Source organism: Ranitomeya imitator, chromosome 4 (assembly GCF_032444005.1).
Source record: "Ranitomeya imitator isolate aRanImi1 chromosome 4, aRanImi1.pri, whole genome shotgun sequence".
Classification (NCBI taxonomy): Eukaryota; Metazoa; Chordata; class Amphibia; order Anura; family Dendrobatidae; genus Ranitomeya; species Ranitomeya imitator.
In genome coordinates, this window is record NC_091285.1 from 354,277,880 (window position 1) to 354,291,837 (window position 13,958).

At 44.7% G+C, this 13,958-nt stretch overlaps 1 protein-coding gene across 1 annotated transcript in view; it reads left to right on the forward strand.

Annotated features, from left to right (window-relative positions):
• Nucleotides 1-13,958, forward strand: part of LOC138674514 (laminin subunit beta-4-like) — a 341,174-nt gene that overhangs the window by 96,148 nt on the left and 231,068 nt on the right. The window contains exon 14 of the mRNA XM_069762342.1: nt 3,133-3,283. Within this exon, the coding sequence (XP_069618443.1) occupies nt 3,133-3,283 (151 nt within the window). The remainder of the gene's footprint in view (nt 1-3,132; nt 3,284-13,958) is intronic.

The following is a 13,958-nucleotide window of genomic DNA, read 5'->3' on the forward strand; positions in this document are numbered from 1 at the left end:
GCTGGGGGCAGATGTTTTTAGCCAAGGGGGGCCAATAACCATGGACCCTCTCCAGGCTATTAATATCTGCCCTCAGTCACTGGCTTTACCATTCTGGCGGAGAAAATTGCGCGGGAGCCCACACCAATTTTTTCCGCGATTTAACCCTCTAAATTAATAGCTAGAGCGCCCAAATTTTGCACATACACACTACTAACATTTGTAGTATGGAATATGCAAAAAAAAAGGGATATGAGATGGTTTACTGTATGTAAACCATGTCTCATATCATGTCGGGTTTGGAAAGGAGATAGCAAAAGCCGGCAATTGAATTACCGGCTTTTAAGCTATCTAGCGCTGTATGCTATATTAATATATATATACAGTTAGGGCCAGAAATATTTGGACAGTGACACAATTTTCGCGAGTTGGGCTCTGCATGCCACCACATTGGATTTGAAATGAAACCTCTACAACAGAATTCAAGTGCAGATTGTAACGTTTAATTTGAAGGGTTGAACAAAAATATCTGATAGAAAATGTAGGAATTGTACACATTTCTTTACAAACACTCCACATTTTAGGAGGTCAAAAGTAATTGGACAAATAAACATAACCCAAACAAAATCTTTTTATTTTCAATATTTTGTTGCAAATCCTTTGGAGGCAATCACTGCCTTAAGTCTGGAACCCATGGACATCACCAAACGCTGGGTTTCCTCCTTCTTAATGCTTTGCCAGGCCTTTACAGCCGCAGCCTTCAGGTATTGCTTGTTTGTGGGTCTTTCCGTCTTAAGTCTGGATTTGAGCAAGTGAAATGCATGCTCAATTGGGTTTAGATCTGGAGATTGACTTGGCCATTGCAGAATGTTCCACTTTTTGGCACTCATGAACTCCTGGGTAGCTTTGGCTGTATGCTTGGGGTCATTGTCCATCTGTACTATGAAGCGCCATCCAATCAACTTTGCAGCATTTGGCTGAATCTGGGCTGAAAGTATATCCCGGTACACTTCAGAATTCATCCGGCTACTCTTGTCTGCTCTTATGTCATCAATAAACACAAGTGACCCAGTGCCATTGAAAGCCATGCATGCCCATGCCATCATGTTGCCTCCACCATATTTTACAGAGGATGTGGTGTGCCTTGGATCATGTGCTGTTCCCTTTCTTCTCCAAACTTTTTTCTTCCCATCATTCTGGTACAGGTTGATCTTTGTCTCATCTGTCCATAGAATACTTTTCCAGAACTGAGCTGGCTTCTTGAGGTGTTTTTCAGCAAATTTAACTCTGGCCTGTCTATTTTTGGTATTGATGAATGGTTTGCATCTAGATGTGAACCCTTTGTATTTACTGTCATGGAGTCTTCTCTTTACTTTTGACTTAGAGACAGATACACCTACTTCACTGAGAGTGTTCTGGACTTCAGTTGATGTTGTGAACGGGTTCTTCTTCACCAAATTAAGTATGCGGCGATCATCCACCATTGTTGTCATCCGTGGACGCCCAGGCCTTTTTGAGTTCCCAAGCTCACCAGTCAATTCCTTTTTTCTCAGAATGTACCCAACTGTTGATTTTGCTACTCCAAGCATGTCTGCTATCTCTCTGATGGATTTTTTCTTTTTTTTCAGCCTCAGGATGTTCTGCTTCACCTCAATTGAGAGTTCCTTTGACCGCATGTTGTCTGCTCACAGCAACAGCTTCCAAATGCAAAACCACACACCTGGAATCCACCCCTGACCTTTTAACTACTTCATTGATTACAGGTTAACGAGGGAGACGCCTTCAGAGTTAATTGCAGCCCTTAGAGTCCATTGTCCAATTACTTTTGGTCCTTTGAAAAACAGGACGCTATGCATTACAGAGCTATGATTCCTAAACCCTTTCTCCGATTTGGATGTGGAAACTATCATATTGCAGCTGGGAGTGTGCACTTTCAGCCCATATTATATATATAATTGTATTTCTGAACATGTTTTTGTAAACAGCTAAAATAACAAAACTTGTGTCACTGTCCAAATATTTCTGGCCCTAACTGTATATATATATATATATATATATATATATATATATATATATATATGTGTGTGTCTCACTGACATATATATATATAGACAATATTTATGTTTTTATGATTTTTTGAGAACATGGATACATTGTATGTCCGTATGTTGGTTTTGCAAGCCTTCGAGAAAATCTCGCAGTACGGATGCCATACGGATTACATACGAAGGATGCCATGCGCAAAATACGCTGACACACCCTGACTTCGGATGAGATACGGACCACTATTTTGGGGACTTTTCTGCGTATTACGGTGGTAAATTACGGACCGTATTTTTATACACTGAGTGTGACGCCGGCCTAAGAGTGTGAGAGCGATAACAACAAATTTTACAAACCTGCTCCCCATTCACATCTGATACATTGTAACACTAATGAGTCACATGATACTGGGGAGGGAAAATGGCTAATCAATTTTCCTTTAGGGGTGTATTCACTTTTGTTGCCAGCAGTTTAGACCTTATTGGCTGTGTGTTGAGTTATTTAGAGGGCACAGCAAAATTACACGGTGAGGCTTTTCCTTTTTCTTCTTTTCTATTTGTATCTACTGTATATATAGTATATGTAGCATTCAATCTGAAATAAGCTATAGAGATTTGCATTTCCTATATTCACAGGTCTAAAAGAATATTATGAAATCTTAAAAAAAACTTATTGTAAAAAAATAGAAAATACAATGAATTATATAATGAAAAGAAAAAGCACAACAATGCTGTATGTATTAAGGCAAGTTGCCATGTTTTCTCACACACTCAAATAAATATTCATATACAGTATGATAAATACTATGAATATAGTATTAATGTAATATAACATGACTTTATCATTTATTTATATAACATGAATGTACCGTAATGTACTATGAATTATGAATGACATTCTTTTCAAAGCAATTATAGCTGCACTTTTGCCACATTTTATTATACGAAAAAGGTTGGGTTGTGTCAAACTATATTGGCCTATTAGTTTCTACATTGAAGGAGGCCTACTGTAAGAAGTTTTTGTCATTAGTCTATGTCTTTTTGTTTGTATTATAAAAAATGCTTCCTGTTTTTTTTTCTTTTTTTTTCTTTGATTTCTCCATATTTACAGATGTTCTCAAAGCACTGGCCAATGTGACTGTCTTCCTAACATTGTAGGACCTGAATGTAATGAACCAGCAAATGGATATTATATTGTACCACTGGATTATTATATCTACGAGGCAGAGAAAGCCCAAGCACTTCCTGGATCTGGAACTATAGTGAGTAACAACCAACGTACAACTTTCCAGCTTCTCTGTAGAAAGATGAATTTGCAAATATTATTGTTAAAGTGATTTTGAGTTGCATAAAAGGGTTGCCTGAACAAAATACAATCTCGCCCTCTTGCTAGGTGAAAATAAACTGTGTCATGTTCACCTGCTATCATCCTTGAGGATCCAGTGCAGTCTGCTCCCATTGACTTTTCACAGGACAGATGTCACCGAGATAGGCTGATGACTAGGGATGCACAGACCTGTGGATGTTAGGGTCCATCAGGTTCATCAAAATTTGATTAAAATGTTCAGTTCAGGTACCAGAACGGTACCCGAGCCTGATCCCGAACCCGGACCCCACTCAAATGAATGAGGATCCCAAACATTAGTTTGACAGAGTGAGAAACACTGGCTATGATTGATGGTAACCTTGATGACTTTGCCGCTGGTCACATGCAGCTGCGCTCTCATGCTCAGCTCAGTGTCATCTAGCTGTCTTGCTGAGCGGTAAAATTACTGATGTCACCACTCAGCAATGCAACCAGATGTAGCAGAGCTTGATTTCATTGTGGGGCCATTCACCATTGTGAATTATGAGCGGACAGGTGAGGATTACTTTGATTTTTTATTTTTATTTTTTTGTTAATAAATAAGAAAAAGAAGGGATTTGTCAGGGAGTGTTTGTTTAATTAAAGGACATTTTTCTCTGCATGTCTTTATTACTTTTTGCTTACTGGGTTAGCAATGAGGGTGTCTGATAAACATCTTCCTATTACTAATCCCTGGGCTTGATCCCAGCTGACATTAGAAAGCTGACATCAACCCCAATATATTACCCTGCTTGCCAACATACCAGTGTAAAAAGACAGTGTACAGCCTAATAAGTGACACATCCCTGAAATTTGTGTATCAGCCACTACGCTGCCATCAGATTACATAGTAAAAACCGGTTGACAGATTCCCTTTAAGGGTATGTGCACACGTCAGGATTTCTGGCAGAAATTTTCCTGACAAAAACCAGACATTTCTGCCAGAAATCCGCATGTGTTTTTTTTGCTTTTTTTTTTCGCGTTTTTGATGCGTTTTTTTTTTGCGTTTTTCAAAATGCATAGAATAGTGGGAAAATGCGAAAAAAGAGGCAAAGTTAATGAACATGCTGCTTTTTTTTACCGCGATGCATTTTTTTCGCGGAAAAAAATGCATCATGTGCACAAAAATTGCAGAATGCATTCTAAATGATAGGATGAATAATGTATGCGTTTTTAATGAGTTTTTATAGCGTTTTTATCGTGAAAAAACGTGGAAACAAAGCAAAAAAACCTGAACGTGTGCACATACCCTAAAGGTGTATAGGGATGTCAGAGGTGTTTTTTTCCCTTAGAATCCCCATCTGTGAGACAGAGCAGGGAGACCTTCTCTGGGTCACCATCATGTGGTAATATATTTTCTGGTTGCAACTATCCTCAGCAAAATCATCTGATTGCCGGGGTGCTGTGAGCAGCAACTTTCTTAAAGTAATTGTTACATAATAAGAACAACGATGCCACTCTTTATTAGAATTAGGATGCAGTGGGAATGAAATCAGAACTTCTTTGAGCTGTCATGCTCAGGTTGGGAGAGCAGCTGTCCTGACATTGGTATTGTCGATAGCCAGAAAAGGGAGTCATATTCCTAAATCAATAACCATAAGCCCCTAATCGGAGCTCTCCACCAACTGAATAACGACAATGCTCCAAAATTGGAAAATAATTGGCCACAGGGACCTTTATTATAAACGTACAAAAACATGTAACAGTAATATAAGCTGGGGAGAGTCCTTGAAGCTCAAAATCTGGTGATAACCATACGAGAAGAATTAGTGGACATAAACAACCATAATTTACTCTCAGCCATTACCCCACTGGCTTGAGAGCACCAAAAATACCCCAAAGGGTTACCTTTGTCCACTTACAACTTGGGAATCTGGCCCAACATTGCCAAATTCCCCCAAATCACCAGACCTGTAACCAAAGTTTTATACCAACTGAAGAATCCATATCCCGACGGATCCCCCAGGCCAATTTAGCACCAACTTCATGGACTCCTCCCACTGCCACAACGAGGCAACTTGACCACCTCAAGTACCCAAGACCCCCCAACCCTGAACTCTGGCTCTCTCAATGCCATTCTGCAACCCGAGGGCCCACAAATCAATGCACACTGCGTTCAAATGCACGCCATCTCCCAGAAGAAATTCTGCGCCCCCATGCTCCAAATCCACATGACGAACCGCTAGGCCTCCATTCCTGACTACAAAACTAGATACAACCCGATTTTATCTTCATGCGAGCTTTACTGATCTTGACCACCGATCTGGCATGCCTCCAACACTTCTGTGGAACGATATCCGACCACACTATAAACAACTCATGAAAAGAAACCTGTAACCTGAGCAAATCATGCTTAATATCCCTTATTAACTTGTGAACCGGGTGGACACCCAAATCGTTCCCACCAACATGCAACACCAAAATGTCAGGAGGCCTGTCTAACCGAACTCCTTTATGTACCTCCTGCAAAACACTGTTCCAGTTCAAACCCCTAAAACCCAACCACCTGATGACAGCCAGCTCCATGGAAAACCGAGTTGTCTTCCATCATGCCGAACGTCTGCACGCTTCGCACACCAATAAACCTAGGAATGGCCGACAATCCAAACCAACACAATTGAAACCTAGAATAAACATAAACAACTTAGAATCCACACAGACGAAACAGAAATTACAGCCCTTAAGAAACACACCCATCAGGGTCTAATATAACTCCTGTAACGGCCAGACTCCCATCTCCCAATCCTCTGCACCACTTCAGGAGCCAAACCTCCCAACGCTGCCTCAGTCGCTGCCCCGATACGAAAAGAATGGAATGCTAACCGAGAAGAGTCGAGACCTAGAGCCGACAGTGTTTGCCGAAAAACTAGAAAACTGGAATCTAGAAAGAAAGGACCCATCCTCATGACACAGTAAAGGCCCATTCCTCTGTGGCTGGAAACTATCGAAAACCTGCCAACAATGAATTGGACACATGGTAGAACCTGGGACGGCGCCCAACACCACCTTTCTACCCTTACCCGCTTGGTCCGTCTTAGACAGCCGAATCCAAAATTGCAAATGGCCCACAATGACCAACACATCCTTAGCCCACAGCCCCCCTTGCCTGCAAGTAGTAGGAGACACCATCTACCCAATCCTCAAAGCACCAAAATAGGCAAGGGAAAAGGCCAAACGAAAAAGGGCCACTTCAAAACTAGATTCACAGATTTCCTCCAAACGCGCACCTAAAAGCTCCAACACACTAAAAGAAACCGGGCGATCCCCCCAATTCCCCGATCGTCTAAACCCCTTAACCACTTGTTTTACCAAAAATACCTTTGTCAAATCCCTGACACCCCAAAGCCGAAAACCAAAAGCCAAAGCCACTTTAACTCTATCGACCTTCGCCGCCGACCAACCTTCATTGGCCTCACACCTCAACCACAACAACAAAGCTCCCAGCTGGTCGTCACCAGCGTCCGTAACCCCGCATGACACCAACCAAGACTCCCAAGAACACCATACCGACCGATAAGCCGACCACGTGCTGGGAGCCAACGATGCCTGAATCAAAGGTTCTGCAGCTTGGATACCACGCTCCAAAGCTCCAGCGGGCATTCCAGACCCCGCTCCTCCACATCCGGAGCCAGCGACCGGAAATGTTCCCACTGAAAATGAGACAAAGAGTCGGCAATGGAATTTTTAACTCCAGGCACATGAGATGCCGTAAAATGCACATTAATGGACAAGCAACACAAAACCAACTTTTGAAGGACCCTAATAACTAGAGACGAAGATGTAGTTAAACTGTTGATGGCACAGACAACCGCCATGTTGTTACAATTAAAGCAGACCCATTTGTTTTGCAAATCACCTTTCCACAGATGGACCACAACCAGGATTGGAAAAATCCCCAGCAAAGTAATATTCTTCACCAACCCGGCTACAAACCATTCCTCAGGCCATCTAGCGGCACACCACCGGCCACCGAAAAAGACCCCCAAACCAATCCCACCGGAGGCATCAGTGAAAAGATCCAAATCCATGTTACCCACCACTTCCTCCATCAACAACGATCGACCATTGTAACATGCCAAAAAACGATCCCAAACTTCCAAGTCGGCCTTGTGCTCATGCGATATGCGAACAAAATGATGCGCGGCCTTAACCCCCACCGTAGCACTAGCCAGCCTTCGTGAAAAGACCCTCCCCATTGGGATAATCATACACGCAAAATCCAGTTTGCCAAGAAGCGACTGAACTTCCCGCAGAGGCAACTTCTTCAAGCGTCTTGCTCGAGCCACCTTACACCGCAATCCTATCACCTTTTCCTCAGGCAACCTAAACTCCCAGTTAACTGAATCAATAACAATACCTAAAAACGAGAAGCTCGTACAGGGGCCCTATGTTTTCCCGGGCGCCAATGGGACGCCAAAACGCTACGCTATCCATACAACCATCTTTAACCCCTTCCCGACCTGTGACGCCATGTAGGCATCATGAAAGTCGGTGCCAATCCGACCTGTGACACCTATGTGGCGTCATGGAGGGATCGCATCCCTGCAGATCGGGTGGAAGGGTTATCTCCAATTTCACCCAATCTGCAGGGACAGGGGGAGTGGTACTTTAGCCCAGGGGGATGGCTTTCCCCCACGTGGCTACGATCGCTCTGATTGGCTGTTGAAAGTGCAACAGCCAATCAGAGCAATTTGTAATATTTCACCTATGAAATTTGGTGAAATTTTACAATCCAGCCATGGTCGATGCTGCAATATCATCGGCCATGGCTGAAGACCGTGATCTGACCCCCCACCTACTGACAGCGGCGATCTGCAATGTGTCAATTGTGTTCAAATTTTTAGGCACACAGGGGCTCTCCAAACTCGACATGGTGACCGCTAATGATTGGAGCTAATTTTTCATTTAAAAAGTCAAATGCTGCTCTTGGGCTCTCTCCGGTGGTTGTAAGTAGCATTTTTGTGAGTTCTGCTCTTTGGCTCCCTCCTGTAGTTTTGAGTGGTATGGCTGCTTCTTGGATTTAGCTTCAGCAGCTGTTTTCACTGATCGTCTTTCTGGCTCGGCTATATTAGTCTGGCCTTATCCCTCATTCAATGCCAGTTGTCAATTGTTCCTGCCTGGAGTCATTGCTCTTAGGACTTTCCTGACACTCTGGCCAGTTCATCAAAAGCTAAGTCCTTGCTTGTCCTTTTGCGGTTCTCTTGTTGTGGACTTGTTGTTCAGCACTTTCTTTGTTTTTGTTCATTTGTCCAGCTTTTCAGTATGGATCTATTCAGTTAAGCTGGAAGCTCTGGGCAGCAGAGTTTGCCCTCCACACCTTTAGTCAGGTGTGGAGATTTTTGCATTTCTCTGCGGTGGACTTTTTCTAGTTTTTTTTTACTGACCGCACAGCGTTCTGTTCTGTACTATTTCTATTTAGCTAGAAATGGTCTCCTGTGCTAAATCTTGTTTCATACTACGTATGTCATTTCCTTCTCCTCTCACAGTCATTATTTGTGGGGGGCTAATCTATCCTTTGGAGATTTTTCTCTGAGGCAAGATAGTTTTCCTGCTTCTATATTTAGGGGTTGTTAGCTCTTAGGCTGTGACGAGATGCCTAGGCCGAGTTAGGAGAATTCTACGGCTACTTCTAGTGTTGTGTTGAGCTTAGGGACTGCGGTCAGTATAGTTGCCACCTGCTCAGAGCTAGACGCATGTCGCTCCTTAATCACCAGAGCATAACACAAATGGCGCTCCTTCCTTTCCGAGCCTTGCCGTGTGCCCAAACAGTGGTTTACACCCACATATGAGGTATTGGTGTAATCAGGAGAAATTGCCCAACAAATTTTAGGATGTATTTTATCCTGTTACCAATGTGAAAACAAAAAATTTTAGGCTAAAATAATTTTTTTGTGAAAAAAAAGTACTTTTTAATTTTTACAGATCAATTTGTGAAGCACCTGGGGATTCAAAGTGCTCACTATGCATCTAGATAAGTTCCTTGGGAGTCTAGTTTCCAAAATGGGGTGACTTGTGGGGGAGCTCCAATCTTTAGGCACACAGGGGCTCTCCAAACGCAACATGGTGTCCGCTAAAGATTGGAGCCAATTTTTCATTCAAAAAGTCAAATCGCGCTCCTTCCCTTCCGAGCCCTGTTGTGCGCCCAAACAGTGATTCTTCCCCACATATGGGGTATTGGCGTACTCAGGACAAATTGTAAAACAACTTTCGGGGTCCAGTTTATCCTTTTACCCTTGGGAAAATAAAAAAAATTGTTGCTACAATTCATTTTTGAGACTAAAAAGTTAAATGTTAATTTTTTTCCTTCCATGTTGCTACTGCTGCTGTGAAGCACCTGAAGGGTTAATAAACTTCTTGAATGTGGTTTTGAGCACCTTGAGGGGTGCAGTTTTTAGAAAGGTGTCACTTTTTGGTATTTTCAGCCATATAGACCCCTCAAAGTGACTTCAAATGTGAGGTGGTCCCTAAAAAAATGGTTTTGTAAATTTTGTTGTAAAAATGAGAAATCGCTGGTCAAATTTTAACCCTTATAACTTCCTAGCAAAAAAAAAATGTTGTTTCCAAAATTATGGTGATGTAAAGGAGACATATGAGAAATGTTATTTATTAACTATTTTGTGTCATATAACTCTCTGGTTGAACAGAATACAAATTCAAAATTTGAAAATTGCAAAATTTTTAAAATTTTCACCAAATTTCCATTTTTTTCACAAATAAAAGCAAAAATTATCGACCTAAGTTTATCACTAACATGAAGCTCAATATGTCACAAAAAACAGTCTCAGAATCACTAGGATCTGTTGAAGCATTCTTGAGTTATTACCTCATAAAGGGACACTGATCAGAATTGCAAAAAATGGCCAGGTCATTAAGGTCAAAATAGGCTGGGTCATGAACGGGTTAAAATGACTTCACAACACCGACACTGACCTGGTCCAATACACAGGAAGTCATCCAAATATTGTATCACGGAATCCAAACCTGACACATCCCGGAGCACCAATTAGAGAAAAGAACTAAAAGCTTCAAAATATGCATCGGCAAACATCTATCAACGTAAAACGCCCTGTTCCAATAACAACCTAACAACTTCACGCTATCGGGGTGAACTGGTAACAACCGAAAAGCGGACTTAATATCAGTCTTAGCCATGAACACGTCCCTGCCGCAACTATGGACCCATCGTGCCGCCTCATCAAAAGATGTATAGACCACGGAACTAAGCTCCGGGTTTATCCCATCGTTCACAGACCTACCCCGATGATAAGACAGATGCTGTATTAGCCTAAACTTGTTTGGTTCCTTCTTCGGAACCACGCCTAAAGGCGACACCACCAAATCTCCCAACGGATGAACAGATAAGGGTCCCGACATCTGACCTAAAGAAACCTCCTTGTTCAATTTCTCGGATACAACATCCGCATGTAACTCGGCTGATCTAAGGTTTTTCAAAACCTGAGGTATTACGAAAGGGGGGGCAGGTATATGAAAACCATCACAGAAACCCTCCAACAGCAGCTCCGCTTTATCCCTATCGGGAATCTATTTAGATAGGGGACCATCGTGTCCAGCCTCACCAGCGTCGCCCCCTTTTAAACTACCCTCTGGCTTCCCTTTTTTCTTAAAACATCTGGCGGCACCATGGGAAGAACCATTGCAATGCGAGCACATGTGCATGAACTTGCAAGTGGTTCAAAACTTGCACTGGTCTTCATTAAACTGCCAGCATATGCCAAGTTTGAAACCTCCAGTTTGTCCTGACTGACCCCCGATACCAGAAGAACGGCCTTGAGAAGCTGAATGGCCGGAGTTTCCGGCCCCGCTTTGAAAGCAATCACCAAATTTAGTTGGAGCCATAACGTGCAACCAGAATCCTATGTCCTTCTGATCCCACCGAATCACGGGCCGAACCACTTTCTGCTGTCTAAACTGCTCATCATAACGGAGCCACGCTTGGCCCCCATAGGCCCTATGAGCCTCACCTATTGAGTCCATATAGCAAAACAAGGTGGAACAGTTTTCGGGAGCCTTCTCACCAATTACACTTGCCAGAATCTCAAAAGCCTACAGTCAATTCACAAAAGTCTGAGGAATAAGACGCCATCTCCGTTTTTCCTCATCCTTCTCCAATGGTAAAATGGAAAAAATCTCCACATATTCATCTTTCCAAATCTTAAATCTTCTCACGCACTTTCTTCTTCAAATGAGCCCCCAACGGCCCCTCAAAGCAAACATACACCTCACCACGCACCTTATCATCCAAAAGAATCCCATCTTTCTCCTTCTCAGTCTGCACAGATACCGATACTGGCTCCGACGACCTGTCCTGTGCCATGGAACCGCGACCCGACAACCCGAGACCAACATCCGACGGTCCCACCCAAGCCGTTAAAGGAGATCGCCCAGACCCAGCACCCCCCAACCATGTCAAAAGTTCTCGAACATTAGACAAAAGCTCACCTACCCCTTAAATACCCAAATCGGACCGAACTCCACCTCCCACATCCTGACCTACAGACCCCACAGATCGATTAACACCAACTAATGGAGACAGTCAAGACGCCAGTAACAAACAAGACACAGACTCATGCTCACCAGGCTGCAGGGGAGCTGTGATACCCCCAGCCACAGATATCGCCCTCATCCAGCTGTCTCTGAACCCCGATTCAATCCTAGGACCCTCTTGAAGTTGAGGTCCGCTTCCCAAAGAAGATCTCGATGTCCCGGCCAATGCAGGGGTCACCAACGTGGAGCCAGCAGCCGCGGTTGCAACCTGATAGGGGAGGGCACCAGACATAGGCCGATACTCACAGACTGTACAGTCCAGGCCCAGCAGAAAGTGAGGGAAAACATCCGGAATCCACAGCCAGGTCAAACAGCCCGGGGACGTCTGGGGCGCTGCCTGCCGCCGCATCTGAAGACCTCCCCCGCTGTCTGCTTCTGGCAGATGAAGCTGGCCACCTGGCCGGGGCATCACCGTGGCGACCCGCCGCAACATCACATGGGGCGACCGTAGATCTGGCGCCCGCAGGTCCCACCCCCCGAGGCATGGGAGGAGAAGGCCTTTCAGCCACCGCAGGTCCCAGCGCAGCTTGTGGATTCCTCCCGGACCGAGCCCTGCTGGGGTGTTTTCGTGCAGGAACTCGGTCCGGAGGGTCCCTGGAAGGGCTCCTGCACCACTGGGATGTTTGAGGCAGGTCAGGAGATAATCGCTCCGGAGGCCTGACCCGCCGAGAATGCCGCTCCCCTGCTGTGCCCACCTGGGACCCCTGCTGCCTCCGCCCAGGACACCGGACAGCTGGGACTCCAACCACCCGTGAGGCTGGTTCACTGCAGCCACCCGCAGCCGTTCCAGCAGCTGATCAATGGAACTCATCTTCGGTGAGTAGGGATGTCCTGCTCAATGGCCTCCAGAGCGGGAAGTGACTAACCCCACCCCCCAATTTCCTATAAACCCCTTCTCCTGTGTACTCCTCCCCCTTAAATAACCCCACCCCCTACCTTTCTCCTCCAAACCCCCTGTCATGCCGGCTTCCACATATGCCACCTTTGGGGGAGGGTAGGGCGGCTCGCTCCAGCCTGTCCTGTTCTGTGAAATGTGTTTCAATCTTGCTTCGATTTATACGGCCTTCTGACTGCATCATTAGAATATTTTAGATATTATTGAAAGCTAAACTTTATTTAAGAGAACTATTTCATATGGAAAATGTATTTTAGAATTCCTCTAAATACCGTATATACTCGAGTATAAGCCGAGATTTTCAGCCCATTTTTTTGGGCTGAAAGTCCCCCTCTCGGCTTATACTCGAGTCATATACCCGGGAGGTCAGCAGGGGAGGGGGAGCGGGGGCTGTGTAGTTATACTTACCTGCTGCGGCGCGGTCCCTGCAGTCCCTGGCTTCCCCGGCGCTGCAGATTCTTCCTGTACTGAGCGGTCACGTGGCACCGCTCATTACAGAAATGAATAGGCGGCTCCACCTCCCATAGGGGAGGAGCCGCATATTCATTGCTGTAAATGATCGGTAACTGTGACCGCTCAATTACAGGAAGAAGCTGCAGCGCCGGGGAAGCCAGGGACTGCAGGGACCGCGCCAGGAGCAGGTAAGTATACGGGGAGCCCAGCGCTGCGCTATATTTACCTGCTCCTCGCTCCGGTGCGGCTCCGTCTGCAGCGTCCTCTAGCAGTGACGCTCAGGTTAGAGGGCGCGGTGACGTAGTCAGTGCGCGCCCTCTGCTGAGCGTCACTGCTGGAGACGGAGCCGCACGAGGAGCAGTTAAATATTGAAAGCGCCGGCGTCCTGAGCGAAGACAGGTGAGTATGTGATTATTTTTTTTATTGCAGCACCAGCAGCATTCTATATGGCACAGCTTTATAAGGAGCATCTATGGGGCCATAATCAACGGTGCAGAGCAATCTATATGGCACAGCTTGATAAGAGCATCTATGGGGCCATAATCAAAGGTGCAGAGCAATAAATACATGGGGCACAGCTTTATAAGGAGCATCTATGGGGCCATAATCAACGGGTCAGAGCAATATATATGGCACAGCTTTATAAGGAGAATATATGGGGCCATAATCAACGGTGCAG